At 40.8% G+C, this 18579-nt stretch overlaps 2 protein-coding genes across 5 annotated transcripts in view; one reads left to right on the top strand and one right to left on the bottom strand.

Annotated features, from left to right (window-relative positions):
• trpm1b (transient receptor potential cation channel, subfamily M, member 1b) overlaps positions 1–13799 on the top strand; it is a 24827-nt gene extending 11028 nt beyond the window's left edge. Inside the window, exons 6-27 of one of the 4 annotated variants that reach the window (XM_084733357.1) lie at positions 25–196; positions 521–695; positions 1248–1371; positions 3803–3875; positions 3996–4096; positions 5187–5363; positions 5463–5597; positions 5704–5754; positions 5836–5976; positions 6073–6102; positions 6191–6483; positions 7428–7656; positions 7821–7946; positions 8533–8664; positions 8748–8876; positions 8978–9229; positions 9333–9507; positions 10117–10137; positions 10225–10369; positions 10468–10673; positions 11311–11443; positions 11545–13799. In XM_084733357.1, the coding sequence (XP_084589483.1) occupies positions 25–196; positions 521–695; positions 1248–1371; positions 3803–3875; positions 3996–4096; positions 5187–5363; positions 5463–5597; positions 5704–5754; positions 5836–5976; positions 6073–6102; positions 6191–6483; positions 7428–7656; positions 7821–7946; positions 8533–8664; positions 8748–8876; positions 8978–9229; positions 9333–9507; positions 10117–10137; positions 10225–10369; positions 10468–10673; positions 11311–11443; positions 11545–12901 (4377 nt within the window). In that variant the 3' untranslated portion in view covers positions 12902–13799. Of the gene's footprint in view, positions 1–24; positions 197–520; positions 696–1247; positions 1372–3802; positions 3876–3995; positions 4097–5186; positions 5364–5462; positions 5598–5703; positions 5977–6072; positions 6103–6190; positions 6484–7427; positions 7657–7820; positions 7947–8532; positions 8665–8747; positions 8877–8977; positions 9230–9332; positions 9526–10116; positions 10138–10224; positions 10370–10467; positions 10674–11310; positions 11444–11544 lie in introns of all 4 variants that reach the window. The other 3 variants (XM_084733356.1, XM_084733355.1, XM_084733354.1) reach the window with 3 other exon arrangements.
• On the bottom strand, positions 13798–18579 carry LOC146316689 (ras-related protein Rab-8B). The gene is made up of 8 exons (XM_084733359.1): positions 18172–18579; positions 17517–17577; positions 16328–16388; positions 16150–16227; positions 15601–15690; positions 15424–15489; positions 15279–15329; positions 13798–14573 (listed from the first exon to the last, which is right to left on the bottom strand). Exons 1-8 carry the CDS (start codon positions 18293–18295, stop codon positions 14481–14483), a joined length of 624 nt encoding a protein of 207 aa, XP_084589485.1. The 5' UTR covers positions 18296–18579; the 3' UTR covers positions 13798–14480.

Below are 18579 nucleotides of genomic sequence, written 5' to 3'. Positions count from 1 at the left end.
ACTAACTTTTTTGTCTTTTTCCAGGTAACCAGACCTTATCAAACGATGGCGAACCCGCTGAGCAAGCTGGCAGTGCTCAACAACAGCCACTCGCACTTCATCCTGACCGACAATGGCACCTGTGGGAAGTACGGCTCCGAGGTCAAACTGCGCCGGCTGCTGGAGAAGCACATCTCCCTGCAGAAGATCAATACCCGTAAGTCACCACGGACGATAAAAGACATGACCCATCCTCCATGGTGTGTGAGTGTGAGCCAGAGTCCTGTTGGTTGGACATGTGGATGGAGAGCTCCTCTGTGACCTGTGGGCTTCCCTTTGTCATCCTATGCCTGGAGCTCGGATAAGGCAGGGACAGCAAAGGGATGCTCACCTGTCACCACTGACTTCACTCCCTCCCTCCTCTGGTTTGTCTGTTCACATCAATGTTGTTCTACTTCGACATGTCATTCTCACAGTTTGTTTTTTCATAAGATGACACTTACTTTATAAGGATTGATTTATTTGTGGCTGTTTGTTCCAGGTTTGGGTCAGGGGGTTCCTCTGGTGTGTCTGATAGTGGAGGGTGGTCCTAATGTGATCTCCATCGCGCTGGAGAGTCTGAGAGACGAGCCTCCCATCCCCGTGGTGGTGTGCGATGGCAGCGGCCGAGCTTCTGACATCATTTCTTTCGCACACAAGTTTTCAGAGGATGGAGGGTGAGATTTTAGATTATTTCTCCTTTATTGTACTAGGGTGAGGGCCCGATCAACACTAGATTTTTAGGGTTGATGCTGGTACCGATATTAAGGAGTAAAAAAGTTACGATACACTGAAAAAAAAGAAGAAATTCAAGAAAACTAACTGCAACAAATTTTTGAGTTTGAGCCCAGTTCAAACTAAGTTTTGTTGAGATACTTTTCTTCTTTAGTTTTGAGTTTTAGACTAAAAAAAAATCTATTTCAAAAATTGGTCAGCTGAATTTACTTTAACTTAAATGAATTTACAAAACTTCTTACAAACGTTTTCTCAACTTTTTTGTTTTTATAGAGTATCCATATATGTTGCAAAATTTGTGTATATATTAAAACTGAATTAATAATGGCACATGTTGGACAACATATATGCCAATACCATTGTAGACTGATATAGGTGTGATAGGCCAATATCGAGCTGATAATTTCAGTTAACCAATATAACAGTCAGGCTTTCCCTTGGCTTTTATTTCTTCTTGTAAAAAGCTGAAATGTTGTCTAATTCTCCTCTTCCAGGCTGGTTAACGACGACGTCAGAGAGCAGCTTTTGGTGACAATTCAGAAAACTTTTAACTATAGCAAAAGCCAGTCACAACAGATCCTGCTCATGGTTATGGAGTGCATGAAGAAAAGGGAACTGGTGAGTAAAAGAAAGAAAGTGAAAAATAAGCCTCACGTATTTCACAGTCATCTTGTATTTGAAAGTCTGTGTCAATCAATAAACATTTCTGAGTTGTGAAACATCTGGTCTCCATCGTCATTCATCCATTCCACTCATCTGTGTGTTTCCATTAACATATTGAATAAACATAATCCCCACAACGTGCTTCTCATCTCTCCTTCTTGTTGTGGTCATGTGTGGCATGTCGTATAATCCGGGTCATTCGCAGCTTCACCGTAGGTCATCATCAACCCTCTCGTACTGTATAAGCACACAGCTGTAAAGTGATTCTGTAGTGTTAAACTGGTTACTTCAATGTAAACAATGCAGCACACACCCTGGTAAGAGTCTTCAGATATAGCAGATTAATCCCCGAGCTCAGGGCGTTTCTCCAACGTGTTTGCTGGAGACCTCGTGCATAAATAGTGGCAGCATTTGTGCATCTCCAGCAGATTTCCGTAAGTGATGTGATTAGTAGTTTGTAATACCCACCGCATAGGCTATAATCTCCAGACTCCATACATTTGGGTGGGAAAGATCAGCGCACACTACCACCTGCTTAGCAGAGGCTCTTACTTCATCCATTCACAGTAAGCATGCAGCACACAGATGGAGGAGAGGATCCATCTCCCTAATCCTCAGCCAGGTTCCTCTCTCTGCACTCGCCAGGCTTTTTTTCCGAGTGCTATCACTTCACCAGCAGCGACTCTGCATCCTCTATCCCCGATGTATTAGACCGCCTAATGCTCCAACACACTCAGATAAGCAACTTAAACTGCTTTTTTCAAAGATCATACTGTTGCAGGCTTTTTTTTTTTACATACCATTTAGTTTTTACTGATACCCGAGCCAGACATTGTGACAGAATCAACTCTTTATACGCAGCTAAGAGGCCTCACTATTGCCTGCTCTTAATCTAAAGTGCCATGACTAACCTACAGGTGAATCAGTGTCACTGTCTAGTCCTTCCATAATCCTTTCATCCTAAGTGCATCCCATGTGAACAGCTGGGTTAGACAAATAAAAACGCTGATTTAGAGGCAAAACTTTGCTGTGATGTAACAACAGGATGTAAAATTTAACAGAATTAGGAGTTTAACATGAGTAAAGTCTATGTGCAAAAAAAGCACTCAGCGCACCCTATAACTGTCTGAGAGAGCAACACAAGTTTTCTGGCTGCTTATTATTAACGCATCCCGAGACCAGCTCTGGCGCCGTGCCATACATTCATGCCAGCCTAATCCCATTTATCATGGTTGCACATGTGACGGGCCCGTCAGCGTAATTTCATTTGATATAGTCGAGTCTGTAACAAGGAGAGCTCTATCACACTGTCTGATGGGTAAATTAGCTGTTTGTCCTGGAAGGGTCAGCAGCCACATGCTGCTGCAGTGAAGAATCTCCCATCAGTTCAAAACACCACATGTTTACAGCTACACTCTTACAAATAAAGGTGCTAACAAGAACCATAAAGGGCTCTTTGGCTTTTTCAAATGTTACACTTGGAACCCTCTCAGAGAGGTCTACGTGGAACCCAACATCAAGAGTTATACCCAGAACCATATGTAAAAAGTTTCACTCATACTTCAAAGATGGGGTTTATCTTGAACACACTCATGAGGTTCTACCAAGAACCTTTTTATATTCCAAGGGTTATAAGTAGAACCCACCAAAGGATTCTACCAAGAGCCTTTTTTTATTCCATTTTATTCCTTATCTAGAACCTACCAAGGGGTTCTATCATGAACCATTTTTGCACTAAGGGTTTTTATCCAGAAGCCACCCAGAGTGTTCTGGCAAGAACCTTTTAATATTCTAAGGGTTTTATCTAGAACACACTTGAGGGGTTTTACCAAGAACCCTCTTACATTATGGGATAAAGAATCCCTGACAAGCCCTTGATGACAGAGTTATTCACTTACTTCAACATTTCAACACTTTTTAAATGCCAAAAGTTTTATCTAGAACCTACCAAGGGGGTTCTACCAAGAACCATTTTATATTCCATGGGTTTTATCTAGAAATAAAGAGGATTCTACAGAGAACACTTATATATTATGGTACAAAGAACCCTTGATGAAAGGATTTCAATAATCCTTGAAGAACTCTTCCTTCCAAAAAAGGTTATTTGAATGAAAAGGTTTCATAAAGAAAGACTTTGTCTTGCAAAGAACCCTAACGAACCCTTTCGACAAAAAAACGGTTCTGGGTAGAACTTCAGCCCTTCAAGAAGAACCCTTTTGGAACCCTTATTTCTAAGAGTGTACAGTTAAAATGGGAATACATTCCTGGCTCAGATTCACTCATTCATTCATGCATTCATGTATTAATTTATGTGTTTTTTTTATTAACTGATTCAAACATCACAGTCTATGATTTCACCTTTGTAATCTTTTTTCTTTACATGTAGATCACAGTTTTTCGAATGGGTTCAGAGGGACAACAAGATATTGAAATGGCCATTCTTACTGCCTTGTTAAAAGGTATTATCTCAACAGTATGAGCACTATTACATCTGAGCTGTAGTTTTCTTGCAATGTACTACACGCTTCCTATTCTCTCTCTCTGTCTGTCTTTTTGCCTGACTGTTTCTTTTGCATCAGGTACGAACGCCTCAGCAGCTGACCAGCTCAGTTTGGCTCTGGCCTGGAACAGAGTGGACATCGCTCGCAATCACATCTTTGTTTACGGACACAACTTGCCAGTGAGTGGTTCTCATGCCTGAATTGCTTAAATTAAAGGAGCAGTGACCATTTCTGGATAAATATAGTTGATTGTTGAGTCTCATTCCCAAGTCATCAAATTACTGACACTTTGAACTGGTGGCTCAAAGATGGATGATTGTTGAGTCTCATTTCCCAGGTGGTCACGTACTTACATTCTGGGAACGAGACACAACAATCAACTATCTTACCGACCTGTGATTGGCCAAAGTCTCCCATCATAGGTTAGATTTTCTGAAGTCTGTAAATAGAATCAAGAGGATGAGCAGAAGTCTGGTTTTCTCTCAGACCACTTGAATTACATAAAGGTCAAAATGCAACTTTTACCCAGTGATGCCAAAAATTAACTGCCTACCTGAGCTTTAAACATGACAGATGAGTGCACTATAAATGCAAAGTTGGCAAGGATGTATTTTGTACTGAAGGAAACAATTTGTTTTAGAAAATTTGAAAAGTCATTTGAAATACAGTTGCTTAATTTTTCTCACCATTTAAAAATGTGTTTTGCTTATTGTTACTTCGCTTGGATGTTGGACTGTGACTGTGCAGAATGATGTAACTACAGGGTGTTTTCACATTTATCTATAGATGAAACTCTTAAACCTTAATCTGAATTCAAGACACACATATTTGTATGAAGTTTGGAAGCCAGTTGTGGTCCAATATGCAGCTTATGCAGGTGTGACGTGAAAAACATGAACTGACACATACACATAGTTTCCAACTTTCAGTGGAGTTGGAGACATCTTGCTTAACTTTTCTCAATGAGGGAAAGGCAGAGTAGGTGAATTTTTTAAAAATTTTAAGAAAATGTATCTGTTTTTTGTGGAAAAACAACATCAGACATGGATTGTTATTCAAAGCAGAGTATTTGTATGTGCCTGCAGGGGATCTTTACTGGATCTTTACTGCATCTTTCGTCAGATACACAAAATCCCAAAGATTCAATGTTGTCAAATAATGCTAATAGTAGAAAAGAGATTTGATATGGCAATATATTTATGAGATATGACAAGATATATCGATGCTTAAGCCAGGAGGGGCTACATCTTTATTTATCTACCTTATTAGCCTGCCGGTGCCATCGCCAACACTACAACCACCGGAGCTCCGACCCAGGAAAAGCAAAAGAGCCCTGCTACCGCTCCTCGCAACAAAACCCGGGGAAAGAAGGGGAAGGGGAAGGGAAAGGCAAAGCCTGAACCTCCAGAGGAAACAGACCCCAGGAAGCTGGAGCTGATTCGCTGGGTAAGAGAGGCGTTTATGATGACAAAGATTATGAGTATATAACAAAGTCTGTGACATGTAAATAATAATTCGTCTGTCCATTGTGTTACTTTCTCTTAGGTGAACTCTCTGGAGCAGGCTATGATGGATGCTCTGGTGCTGGACAGAGTGGACTTTGTTAAACTGCTCCTTGAGAATGGGGTCAATATTCACCACTTCCTCACCATTCCCAGACTGGAGGAGTTATACAACACGGTGGGCCTCACACACTGCAGCAAATAAAAATGACACCAGTTCGGATTCCCTAAAAATAAAGACTGGCTGACACTTATCTCTAACCATCCTCTCCTTATTTTCTCAGAAACTTGGCCCTGCTAACACACTGAATGCTGTGGTTCGGGATGTCAAAAAGGTAAAAAATATCTTTCCCATTAAATGTTTTTCCCATAAAATCTTCAGATTGCTACCATACATTACTCTTGTGATTCTGCAGGGAAACCTTCCTCCAGATTATCAGATCACTTTGATTGATATTGGTCTGGTGCTGGAGTGCTTCATGGGTGGAGCTTACAGGAGCAATTACACCAGGAAGGCTTTCCGCAACCTCTACAATAATTTGTATGGACTGAAAAGGGTAAGCATGGGTGGAAGAAAATAATTGATAATGGCTTGGTCATCATATTAGGTATAACTTAAATATTAATGATCATGTTTTGTTCTCTTCTTGCAGCCAAAAGCTCTGAAGCTTCTGGGAATGGAGGTGGAGTATCCTTTACACAACAAGTAGCTGAAACAATACAGCCCAAAACACAGCAGAATAATCAATAACGTACTTTTATTTTTGTCAGGATGATGAACCTCGACCAAAAGGCAAGAAAAAGCCCAAAAAGAAGAAAGAGGAAGAGGTGGAAATTGATGTTGATGACCCTGAGGTCTGTCGATTCAAGTACCCCTTCCACGAGCTGATGCTGTGGGCAGTGCTGATGAAGCGCCAGAAGATGGCACTGTTCCTCTGGCAGCGTGGAGAAGAAGCCATGGCGAAGGCGCTGGTGGCTTGTAAACTGTATAAAGCCATGGCCCATGAGTGCTCAGAGAGTGAACTGGTGGACGACATCTCCCAAGACCTGGAGAACAACTCCAAGTCAGTACATATAATATCTCTCACATAGGTTTCAGTTAGTGATGAAGTCAAGACTACCTAAACTGAGACCAAGTCATGAGCAAGACAGACAGATTGTATCAAGAATGAGACAAGACTTTAAGGGGTCGAGACGATGAGTCAAGGCCACGATCAAGGCAGGGTGAGACAGAGTTAAGGTCGAGACTAGACCAGTTTGAGTCCTACACTACATGACACACTTACAGGGTCGGGGTGGGACTCATTTTCAGCCCGGGGATTTCACCAGACCAGCCCTCATGCACACGCGTGCGCGTAAAAAAGCGTTTTTCCGTTTCTCCGATAGGGCATTTTTACTAGAATAATGGCTTGGTTTTTATGGCGCCGCGGCCGCCGTGGCCCAGGAGCGCAGCGGCCGTTCGGTGATTTCCCCGGTACTCCCTATGGCCACCCCGAGCCTGCACACTTACAATAAAATTGGGAGCGTGCAAACCACAGGCGCTTCCAAACTGATCTGAAAAATCCACATTCCCACTCAAATGAATGATGAATTTTCTTCCTCATTCACCTTTTTTATTGCCATATATACAGTTTAGGTATGTATATAAGTGTACCATGAAAAATGTCTTGGTAAAATAATCAAAAGGCAGTACAGATGAGAATTTTGTCTTGAGACCGGTACTAAAATACTAGTTTTAATTTCAGTGTCAAAAGGTATTTTCTCAAAATAGAAGCACATTGGTGCATATCACTCTAATTTTAGCACCTTTATGTTAGTTTCCTGTCCACTCGTCTAAACAGGTTAGGCTTACTTTATAATATATCTTATATAATGGTTGTAATTATCTTCCTTTCTGCTTCTCATACCTCTGCATTTATGTTTTTGTTTTATTAGTTCCTAAAACTAATAAAATAAAAAAAATAAAATAAAATCTATAGATGACTTATTGTTCCCTCTTGTTTTACAGAGAATTTGGCCAGCTGGCCTACGAGCTTTTGGATCAGTCCTACAAACATGACGAACAGGTGGCCATGAAACTCTTAACATATGAGCTGGTTAACTGGAGTAACTCCACCTGTCTGAAGCTGGCTGTGGCTGCTAAGCAACGTGACTTCATTGCCCACACCTGCAGCCAGATGTTGCTCACTGACATGTGGATGGGATGCTTAAGGATTGGCAAAAATCCTGGCCTCAAGGTTGAGATAATATACATCCATAAAATATATTTCACAATAATAATGACATCACTGGTTGCAATACTTGTAGTGTTTCCTTCACAGCATGAGAATAAAATAATCCGCTGTAAATAAACAAGTAATTTAGTGGTTTTCATAAAAACTGTGATTGTTTTCTCACCTAGGTTATTCTGGGAATCATATTTCCTCCATTCATTCTACTGCTGGATTTCCGTCTTGGAGATGATGCATCCCATCATGCAGCTGGAGAAGAGGGAAAAGACAAGGATGATGACGCAAAATCCAGCAAGGTTCACACTGACTTTGTCTGATTAATCTATTTTACATATAGTTCAGGATTCAACACCGATTTTTTCACTTGCTCAGTGGGGCAACTGGGTCAGAAAGTTTTTGTTTACTCCTGTTCAAATTGTCTTATTTGTCAGCAGCTATCAACTTAATTGACATGTTTAATCTAGAGCTGTAATGTTCATAAAATGTCAGAAAATCATGAAAAATGTTCAAAGTCTAAGATGATGTCTTTAAAAATGTCTTGTTTTGTCACTCCAAAAGCCGAAGATATTTATAGACAGTTTATAGTGATAAGAAATTGAGAAAAGCAGGAAATCTCCACATTTGAGTGGCTGAAAACAGCATCTGCATCCATTTTTGCATGAAAATTTATTTTAATGATTAATCGATAGTCAAAAAAGTTTAACAGTTCTGATTCTTTTGTACCACTCGCCTGGTTGGGGCAGATTTACTGGCCTGACGTAGCATTTTACTTGACTTGGGCAAGCAGCCAATCCTTATTCTTGAGCCCTGCTGTCTATATGCCCTCCTTTGTCAAAAGTGACAAATGATGAGCTGAAACAGAGTTTTACTGTTTTGTTCTAGGACCCTAATGCTGATGCAACTTCCCGAAAGGGGGATGAGGAGGAGGGCGAGACAAAAATCCGCAAAGTCCCCATTGGCAGAAGGTTCTTTGAGTTTTATGATGCGCCGTTCACCAAATTCTGGTTCAACACAGTAAGTTTCCTTCACGCAAACAAGACGAATATGATGCAGAATGAGTATGAAGTACAATGGTATTTTGGTTCTTCTTCCAATAGATTTCCTATCTGGGCTATCTGATGCTGTACAACTACATAATCCTGGTGAAAATGGAGCGATGGCCGTCTATACAAGAGTGGACTGTCATTGCTTACATCCTGACACTGGGCACTGAAAAAGTCAGACAGGTACACGCCATTAAATGTGGTCAATTTGATCAGATTCAAATCATTATATGTGTCAAAGATATTTCATGGCCTCTGCATGACCTTTAAACCCTGGTGTGTAGATTCTGATGTCAGAGCCAGGGAAGCTGAAACAGAAGATAAGTGTGTGGCTGGAGGAGTACTGGAACATCACAGACCTGGTTGCCATTTCCACCTTCCTTCTTGGGCTGATGCTTCGGCTGCAGCATGAACCTTATATGGGCTATGGCAGAGTCATCTACTGCATCGACATCATCTTCTGGTACATCCGCGTGTTGGACATCTTTGGAGTCAACAAATACCTGGGCCCCTATGTGATGATGATAGGAAAGATGGTAATAACATTTTCATCCTGAGCTGAACAAATCATGTGAAACTCACATGACAGACATGACATGGACAGGAGTTCACACGGAGTTCAAATTTCTTGTCTTTCAGATGATAGACATGATGTACTTTGTGGTGATCATGCTGGTGGTGCTCATGAGCTTCGGTGTGGCCCGGCAAGCCATCCTTCACCCTGATGAGGAGCCAACATGGCGCCTGGCCAGAAACATTTTCTACATGCCCTACTGGATGATCTATGGAGAGGTTTTTGCGGACTCGATAGACCGTAAGACTAGAATTCATAGTAAGATTCTGTTTCCTGATTCTGGGCAGATGATCAGTGTTACATTAATTTCTCTGTTTTAAATTCTGTGATGTTTAGTGACAGACATTACACTGTGACCCCCTCAATACTTTGTCTCCCTCTGCTGGTGCATTTATAATAAGCTCTTACTTCAATACATGGTAATAATTTTGCATTGAGGAAGAGCAGGATAGGTATCTCATCTCCTCAATCATGATCATCTGCCTTCAAGTTAAATTCTGTCAGTGTTTCTTCTGTCAGGGTGAAGGCAACAAGAATTTTTGGAAAAAGTCTAAATTAGCAGGGTTATAACAGTTATTTTATGAGGAAGTTGCTTATAAATGCTTGTTTTATTATATATATATTGATATAGAAAGCTGCATGTTTGAGTCCCTCAGTCTTCAAGTACAGCAATTTATTCTAGTGTTTGATTACTGGCATATTGGAGAAACATTTTGATGACACCAGTCCATAGTTAAATGGACATCAGCTTGACCTTGACAGAAGTATGATATAAAAAACCTGTGTTTACTGATTTTAACGCTTTCTCCATGTCTCTGCGTGACTGCACTTTTCTGGGATTTCTCCAAGTCTATGCAATGGAAATCAACCGTGAGTAGTGCTCAAGTCAAGAATGCAGTTCAAATCAGTTGGCTAAAGATCTCAGAATAAATTTCATACCTATAACTTTCCCCACAGCTCCATGTGGTGAACATTTATATGACGAGGATGGGAAGAAACTGCCTCCATGTATCCCTGGTGCCTGGCTCACACCTGCTATTATGGCCTGCTACCTCCTCGTGGCAAACATTCTTCTGGTCAACTTGCTCATTGCGGTGTTCAAGTAAGTTTAAGCTCTGACGTCTTAACTGCTTTATTATTTTACAAGAAATATCTTCTATTACAGTGTGCACTCACTGGTCTTGGTTTACTGTCCCACAGCAACACATTCTTTGAAGTAAAGTCCATTTCGAACCAGGTGTGGAAGTTCCAGCGATATCAGCTGATCATGACATTCCACGACCGTCCCATCCTGCCGCCACCTCTCATTATTTTCAGCCACCTCTACATCCTATTCAACAGGCTGTTTCGGCGATGTGCCAGGAAGAGACAAGAGGGAGAGCTGGATGAGAAGGACCGTGGACTCAGTTAGTCAACTTTAATTATACAAAACAAATAAAGGCAATTTAAATGGAACATGGGTTCTAAAATGTTTGATGACTGAGTGCCAATTTAAGGAGTCAGCATAAGATTGAGGGCTGCACAGATGACCCCATGAACTTGTCATGATAACTCTCACGATAGTGTTTACCAGTTTGCAGATAAAGCAGATCACTGATGAGCCTGGTGAAGTAAGTGGGCAGCACTTTAAGGACACCTGCTTTAATATCACGACTGAAAGTGATTCAGTTTAATCCATGGGATCAAATTATGGCCTGTTGGCCAAGTTTCCAGAAAGACCGATCATTCATCAGACCTGAGGGGACATAAAAAGTGATCTGCCTTTTCTGCAAACATGTAAATTTGGTTCTCAACAAATGCAAACCTATTATGAGACCAATCACATCCTATGACAAGCTCATGATTTTTTCTTTGCAGCTCTCACTCATATGCTGACTCCCTCTTTGGCACTCAGACATCAAAACCCCTGATTTAGTTTCATCCTGGATCATGAAAAAATAAAAATCTTAACACATTGTGGCCCACAGATATACACTAACAAAACATTATTGATCCCGACTGAAACACACTGACTGATATCATGTCTTTGTTTGTTTCTACCAGAGCTCAGGCTGAATCCAGAAGAGCTGAAAAGTCTGTATGAGTTTGAAGAACAGTGTGTGGAGGAATATTTCCGTGAAAAAGAGGACGAGCAGCAGTCCTCCAGTGATGAACGCATCAAAGTTACCTCAGAAAGGTGAACCCCCTATTCAGGTGGATCTTAGACATTTCTAAGTATGATGACTAGCATACAATTTGTACTTGCATCAACTTATGGTTCTCTGGTGTTCTTGGCAGAGTTGAGAACATGTCCATGCGCCTGGAGGAGGTAAATGAGAGGGAGAACACGATGAAGGCCTCCCTGCAGACGGTCGATCTGCGCCTGGCTCAACTGGAGGAGATCCACGGACGGATGGCGGTCGCCCTGGAAAAGCTTGCAGGGGTGGACAGACTGGAGCTGACCAGAACCTATTCACGAAACTCCTCTGTGTGTGACCCGTCCTCCCTTCTTCGCCAGGGCAGTATTAACAGCGCTGATGGCTACAGTCTTTACCGCTTCCACATGGACATGGAGGAGTTTGCAGCGAAGCAGAAGGACGATGAGGCAACTAAAACTGGTTTAGAAAGACAGAAGAGCCTGCGGCAAGCCTCCAGTACTTGTGCTCTGAACACAAAGGAAGGCGGTCAGACCTTAGAGGTGGTTGGTGGTTTGGAGAAATCTCGGCCAAGTTCCTGTGTGGACATTCTCATATCTCCATGTGCTGCTTCTGCAACATCAAGTCAAGAGACCCTAAGCAACATAAAACAGGGCAGTACAGTGCTGCTAGATAAACTAGTGGATAAGAATAGACTAAGGCCTTCTTCTCCTCCAAAAAGGACTAAATCCTTGAAACACTATCCAGTCGAAGACCAACCCACCTCTCCTTTGAATAAGAGGAGGGCTATGAGCACCATCATTGTCAGCCCGCCTGATGAACCACAAGAAGCAGGTGAACCCACACAGAAGCCTGAACTGCCGCCAAGAAACCCTTCCTCCCCAAAGAGGACTAAATCATTGAGATATCTCCCCACTGAAAGCCAAAGCCAGACATCACCTGTCACAAAGAAGAGAGCTATGAGCAGCATCGTCTACAACCCCACCGAGGCAGGTGATGATGTAGACTACAGGTCAGTGGTGGAGCAGGTCACTAAAACACCAAATCAGTGGCCGGCAAACTTGGAGTACCAGGTGCATCCCAGCACTTTAGGTCACATGCCCAAAGTGTCCACGGTCAGAGCTCTTGCCCAGCAGTTTCAAACTGGCGCTGCAGAGCTTCAAAAAGTGGAGATTCAGACTGATCATATTCCTTTAGAGAGAAAAGGAGCTCTTCCAGAAACAGAACCCATGGAGGAGCAATCAAAGATGAAGGCCAAGAGAAACCTCTCAGACACGACTGAGTATCTGACTGTAGCTGATGAAAGGTGTATGCCGTCTCACAGGTCACAGAGCTGGAACGAAACCGAGAGGAAAGCAAAGTACTCAATGATGAGCAAGGAGCCGAGAGCCTCAACCAGTGAGAGAGACCTTGTTGAAGCCTGCAGGATGGCACGGGAGAAAGTGGGGAAAGAGATGGAGGCAGAGAAGAGAGAAGATGATGCAGGGGAGAAGAAATAAGAACCAAAAAGACTGGGCGTCGATGAAGGCAGGAGCAACAGAGGACAAAACAGAATGAGAAGAAAAAGAGGAAAAGGAACTGAATACTACCGGTGGCACAAAGAAATGTAAAATTTAAGGTAGCCTGCTGTCAAGTGAAGATCATTACTGACTGAGTTTATGTAACTGTTCTCACAATAATGATAAAAATCCGATACTGTCTATAACACGTCTAGGCACCGATCTGATACCATATAATTTTTTAACCTCAAAAAGGGGAAGTCACATTTGCAATTTCTTTTCCCAGGATGGTGAGTCATGTTTTATAGCATTCATTTTCTGTATGTATTTGTTCATGATTTACAAAGGGTTTCACCTGAGCCAGGCCATACAGCAATATAGGGTAGTAAAAGATGGTATCAGAACAACTGTAAAAAATAATAACAAAACCCTTTAAGACTTTCAATCATGCAGTAAATGTTAGTCGTCAGTGAATAGTCGTACAAATCAACAAAACTCTCTCTTTTAAAGATCCACGTTCTTTACTATCTTTACTTTTCATTCATGTAACATACAGTAGCTTACAATCATCAACATTACAGCTTTTCCCCAGTCATTGTGTTTTAATGTTGGAGATGTCGAGGGAACCTGTTGTATGTCTACAGTTTAAGGTGAAAATAAAGTATACACACAACCATTAGTTGTGACATTATACACAATATGAGCAAAAACATGAACTTCCTATATACGACTGACACTTTCAAATACTGTCTGTAAACATTTTTTTTCAGATACTGTAAAATGTGCTTAATAATGACCCATTCAGAGGTATCCCTACAGCTTTCATGCAAATACTGACAATCATCGCATAACAATATGTAGTAAGTACAGCTCCCAAGAAACAAACAACCTTTCATTTTTTTCACAGAAACCTGTAAATATAAATAAAGGTTTCATTAAAAAGAATAAAAATTGAGTATATTTATACATATTTTTGTCTTTCTATCACAAGTCTGTGACTCCTTCTGGGCACACATGAACAAATCGAAATGATGCCAGTGCAACCAGACTATAGGCATATAAATATACATGAATTTACACAGACAAGTACAATCAATGCTGAGACTTGATATGTCTATCTCACAGCATCATAGTAGTAAATATGACAATAGGTAGTGTTTATAAAACGATGCTACATTTTATGAAAGAATCTGCATGTTTTCATTTTTTTTCACATTCATAAGACAACTATGTGTAACTTAGATATTCTCATGAGAGGTATTAAATATGCCAACAGAATTAGTGCCGCCTGTGAGCAGACACTGCAGGGCCGGTTACAAACCAACACTGGCAATCACGCACAAGTCTTTTGCATGAGCGGATATACAGTATCGGGCCTCATTCCTCATTGATCCTCCTCTGGTCAGCAGATTAGGATGGCATCTCAACCACTCATGAACCTGTGAGCCTCAGCTGGCAGTTAAGGCCCTCTGAATATCACCGTTGATGCCGCTGCTGCCGCTGCCGCTGCTGCGAGGACGTCCGGGAGGCAGAAACCTCCAAAACAGCAAAGTCAAGCTAGAGTCGTAAACACTGCAGCCTAGATGAGTGAACACTTGAAGAATTTTATTCTCTTGGACTTTTTCTCTGTGATCTTGACGGGTTTGCCTGATCCTCCAGCACTGTTGTCAGTCTGCCAAGGAAAGATAGAGGAGACATGTAATAAACGCGGTATGAAACAAGCAGGGCTTTACATTTAGTGTAGCATCTGTCAAAGGCGTGGATTCAGTTTCACAAGTAATGAGGGGCCACATTGAGACACTAATGCCAAGAAAACATCTGCACTGTCCTTAACTGCATTACATTTGAAGGATGTTCAAGAATTTTTCAGCCGCCAGTCTTGCCTGCAGTCGTCTCAGGCTGCAAGTACAAACTATCAAAAGTCTCTCTGAGGCCAAACAAAGGTTAAAGAAAATGCAAAGCACTCACTACTGCTTGCAAAGCTTATGCTCGTGTATCTGCCACAGTCTGTAGTGTGAAATTTGAAGTCAATTTGGAAAACAGAATGAGCTGTCATCTGTCTGTGATCATGATTGTGGATTGTGGGTCAGAATGACCAGAAAAACATGCTAGCTTGCATACTGTGTAATGTGGCAGGCTGCAATAGGACACCCTGGTTCTTCTGGCATACTTTATTTGTAGTGGAATGCACCTGGTATTACTGTGAGCAACCAGGATGAGCATATCAACAGCTTTATCAGCTCCTGTTTTATCAGTAAGAAGACTAATTCAAGTGATTACAGTGATTAAATCAAACTGACAGTGGAAAAAGTGCCCTACATCCCCAGTGGAAATTACAACCCTGGCATCTACCACGTATTTTATGAATCTCACTTACCGTCTTTGAGCTCAGATTATGTAGTATGTCTCTTCCCATAGTATAAAAAGCCTAGAGAGACAGAAACACAAAACTAAATGTTAAATGTGCATCTTCATCGGTCATGCAGCATGGCAGTTTCAGGATTTAAAACATTTTTGCTTACCTCTTCTACATTTAAGCTAGACTTTGCACTGGTTTCCAGGAATTTAACTCCATAATCAATAGCGAGCTAAGATAAAAAAAAAAAATGTTAGTGTCACTCAGTACAAACTGGAAAAATGCACAGAATTTCAATTTATTTGACACTGCTTTTTAGTAATGACTGGCTGCAAGGACTCACTTTTTCGCCTCTATCTTTGGACACCTGTCTCCTGTCAGTCATGTCACATTTGTTACCCAGGATCATTTTCTCCACATCAGACGAGGCATGCTGGGAGAAGTTAAAAGACTCATTATCCAAAGTTTTAAGTGTGTTACTCTCACCATGACGACATTAAACAGCAATTTCTGGCAAATAGGGTCATCATAATACCAGACATTTAAACTTGTACAGTGGAATTAAAAAATGTTAATCAATATCTTATATCTTTTGATACTATGGAAAAATGAACAAAAATGTATTTACATGAACAAGCGGCACACTGTGCTGGTACAGAAACAGTCTCTGAGGCCTGGTTTTGCTGCTAGCCAAATTTCAGAGAGGAAAATAAAGACTAAACTGTAATGAGGTCTTAAAAGAGTAGATCTTTTCATTTTAATATGGCGTTAAATGTCAGTATTGTATTGTTTTTGTATTGAAAAAGTATTAAAGTAACCATAGTTTTGATAATGTTACTACCAAATATAAATTAATTCTATGCAAAAATATTAGCTTCAACTCAGAGCTTACCTCTTCAATATTCCTAATCCAGTTCTTTATGTTTTCAAAGGACTTCTCATTGCAGATGTCGTACACCAACATGATGCCCTGCGAAGAAAAACAGTCATCCTCATAAACAACATCTCAGAGCCTGTGACATGTGAGACAAGCCCAGAGGGAGGAAGTGTAGGATGAAGTGTGCACTTACCATCGCTCCTCTGTAGTAAGCTGTAGTGATGGTGCGAAACCTCTCCTGCCCTGCAGTGTCCCTGAAAATACAAATCACCGTCTATGGTAAATGGGCAGATTAATGCCACACACAGATTTTTTTTAAAGGAGAAATATGCAATATTCATATTTACTGTACTAAATAATAAAATGACCATGATATGTAATAAGAGATTACAGAAAGTGAAATACTGGCTTCTCCAAATACAATGCTGGAGCCAGCACATTTTTATTTTGCCTGTTTCACCGTTATTAGACTTAAAATTCATGCTAATTGTCCGAGGAATGCGTGTCTGTCTGTTTATGAGTTGTAAGAAATCATTAATAATCTTTTAGAAGGAGCAGATGTTTATAGCTATTAAACTGAGCAATGTGTTAATGGAGTCTGGCAGGTAGTGGACAGTCAGTCACTGAATTCAAATGTGTATTTTCAGAGCAATGGGCTTTCGTTTTCAGAGTTATAAACTACTGATCAACTTAGTTATTGTTTTTTTTTCAGTGCCTAGACTTTATTGCCTTTGCCAGATGTAAATAAGAATTTGTTCTCAGTAACTTGCCTGATTAAATAAAGGCAAAGAAAATAAAAATTATAGTGTAGTGTCCCTGCAGCCTGCACACCCTGCAGTCTTGCTACTTCTTTTACATATTTATCATTTTGTTGCACCTGTTTTTGTCTGTTTCATCTTGTTATGACATTTTTGGTCCTCTTACGTTCTTTTGTCTTGTTACTTACTTTTTCATCTTGTTACATTAATTTAGTCTTGTTTTGTCTTTTTCACCTTCTTCGTCTCGTTATGTCTGTTGTGCATGAAATGCACTGATGGACACACCAAGGAATCATCTTTTCTCAGAGTTACTGTCACATCCAATTAGCTTGAAATTGATCTTGATGTTGGGACAGTGGCTCACAGTAATGCAACATAAAAATAATCAATGATTCATGATTTAAAACTAGTAAAAGTAACGAGCTTGCTTTGAAAAAGTAGAGTAGAAAGTACAGATATTTGTGTTAAAATGTAGAGAGTGAAAGTAAAAAGTCGTCATTAGTCATTAGTTACTTCCTATCTCTGGATTGACCAATTTAATATACTGTTAATGTTGAAATCTTACATATTTCTCTTTAAGAAAAAAAAGAGAAAAATATCTAACAAATTAGTAATTACACTTACCAAATCTGAAGTTTGACTCTCTTTCCGTCCAGCTCTATTGTTCTGATTTTGAAGTCTATTCCTGCAGGTGAATTAAAAAAAAGAAAAAAACAGACCGATTCTTAGTGCCTTAATTCACTATATATTATAACATTTTTCACATACCTAGGATGCACCGTAAACCAAGCACAATAAGAAGCTGCTCTTTGTAAACTAAAAGAACTCTAAAGACTTTTAATCCTATGTCAAGCTGTAGGAGAACACCATTCAATGTCACAGCTGTATGCTGTGGAGCTTCATGAAGGATACAGCCTAACAATATTATAACAATTCTGAATGGGAAAAAATGGACTTCACATTTCAGTAAGATTTCCAAAGCTCGAACATGATGACTACAGTTTTAATCTCGTTCTATATTTAACCTTAGTGCTGGCGATGAGCCATCAAGGACAGAACATCATTATAATTTGTCTCTCAGCCCCATTGTCTTGCTCTTATGCAGTGGTTGCCCGTTTAAACATGTGGGTCTGTATGATATAATAAGAATCTGTACCCTGGGTATTATTACGACTATATATGTTGACCAGCACTGGTGCACTGCCATAAATAATCATGTTCTGTTGATGTGTGCATGCATTCTGTCAGATTTAGGGGCGGCTGCCGGCAGGGTACTCACCTATTGTGGATATGAAGGTGGTGTTGAAGGAGTCCTCGCTGAATCTGAACAGGAGACATGTCTTTCCGACTCCGCTGTCTCCGATGAGCAGCAGCTTGAACAGATAATCGTACGTTTTCGCCATTTAAACACACCACTGACCCCGACGTTTCGATGATACAAGGCCGTGCTGAGTCGGGATCCCCCGTCTGGAAATCCTCAGCTGTCTGTGTGAGGCAGACTGGCAGCAGACCGGTGCCGAGGGGAGTGACGTCACGGCCCGCGACGCATTATGGTCCGTGTAGTTTAAAGGGATAGCTGAAGTAGTCAGCCAGCTCATGCTTTATGGTGTCACCTGGAAAGTACGTTTGCTGATTTCAGTTTAGTTTTTATTGTCTAAAATTTTTTAGTTTAGTTCTTAATAGTGTC

Source organism: Lutjanus erythropterus, chromosome 13 (genome assembly GCF_056507025.1).
Source record: "Lutjanus erythropterus isolate fLutEry1 chromosome 13, fLutEry1.hap2, whole genome shotgun sequence".
In the NCBI taxonomy this organism is placed as follows: domain Eukaryota; kingdom Metazoa; phylum Chordata; class Actinopteri; order Lutjaniformes; family Lutjanidae; genus Lutjanus; species Lutjanus erythropterus.
The sequence above is the reverse complement of the archived record's forward strand: the minus strand, read 5'-3'. Positions and strand labels throughout refer to the sequence as shown.

Coding starts and splice junctions, on each gene's coding strand:
- LOC146316689 (XM_084733359.1), bottom strand. CDS start 18,295: ATGGCGAAAACGTACGATTATCTGTTCAAGCTGCTGCTCATCGGAGAC. Junction 16,389..17,516: donor AGAGTCAAACTTCAGATTTG/GTAAGTGTAATT, acceptor TTGTATTTTCAG/GGACACTGCAGGGCAGGAGA. Junction 15,691..16,149: donor GGATTAGGAATATTGAAGAG/GTAAGCTCTGAG, acceptor AACTTCTCCCAG/CATGCCTCGTCTGATGTGGA.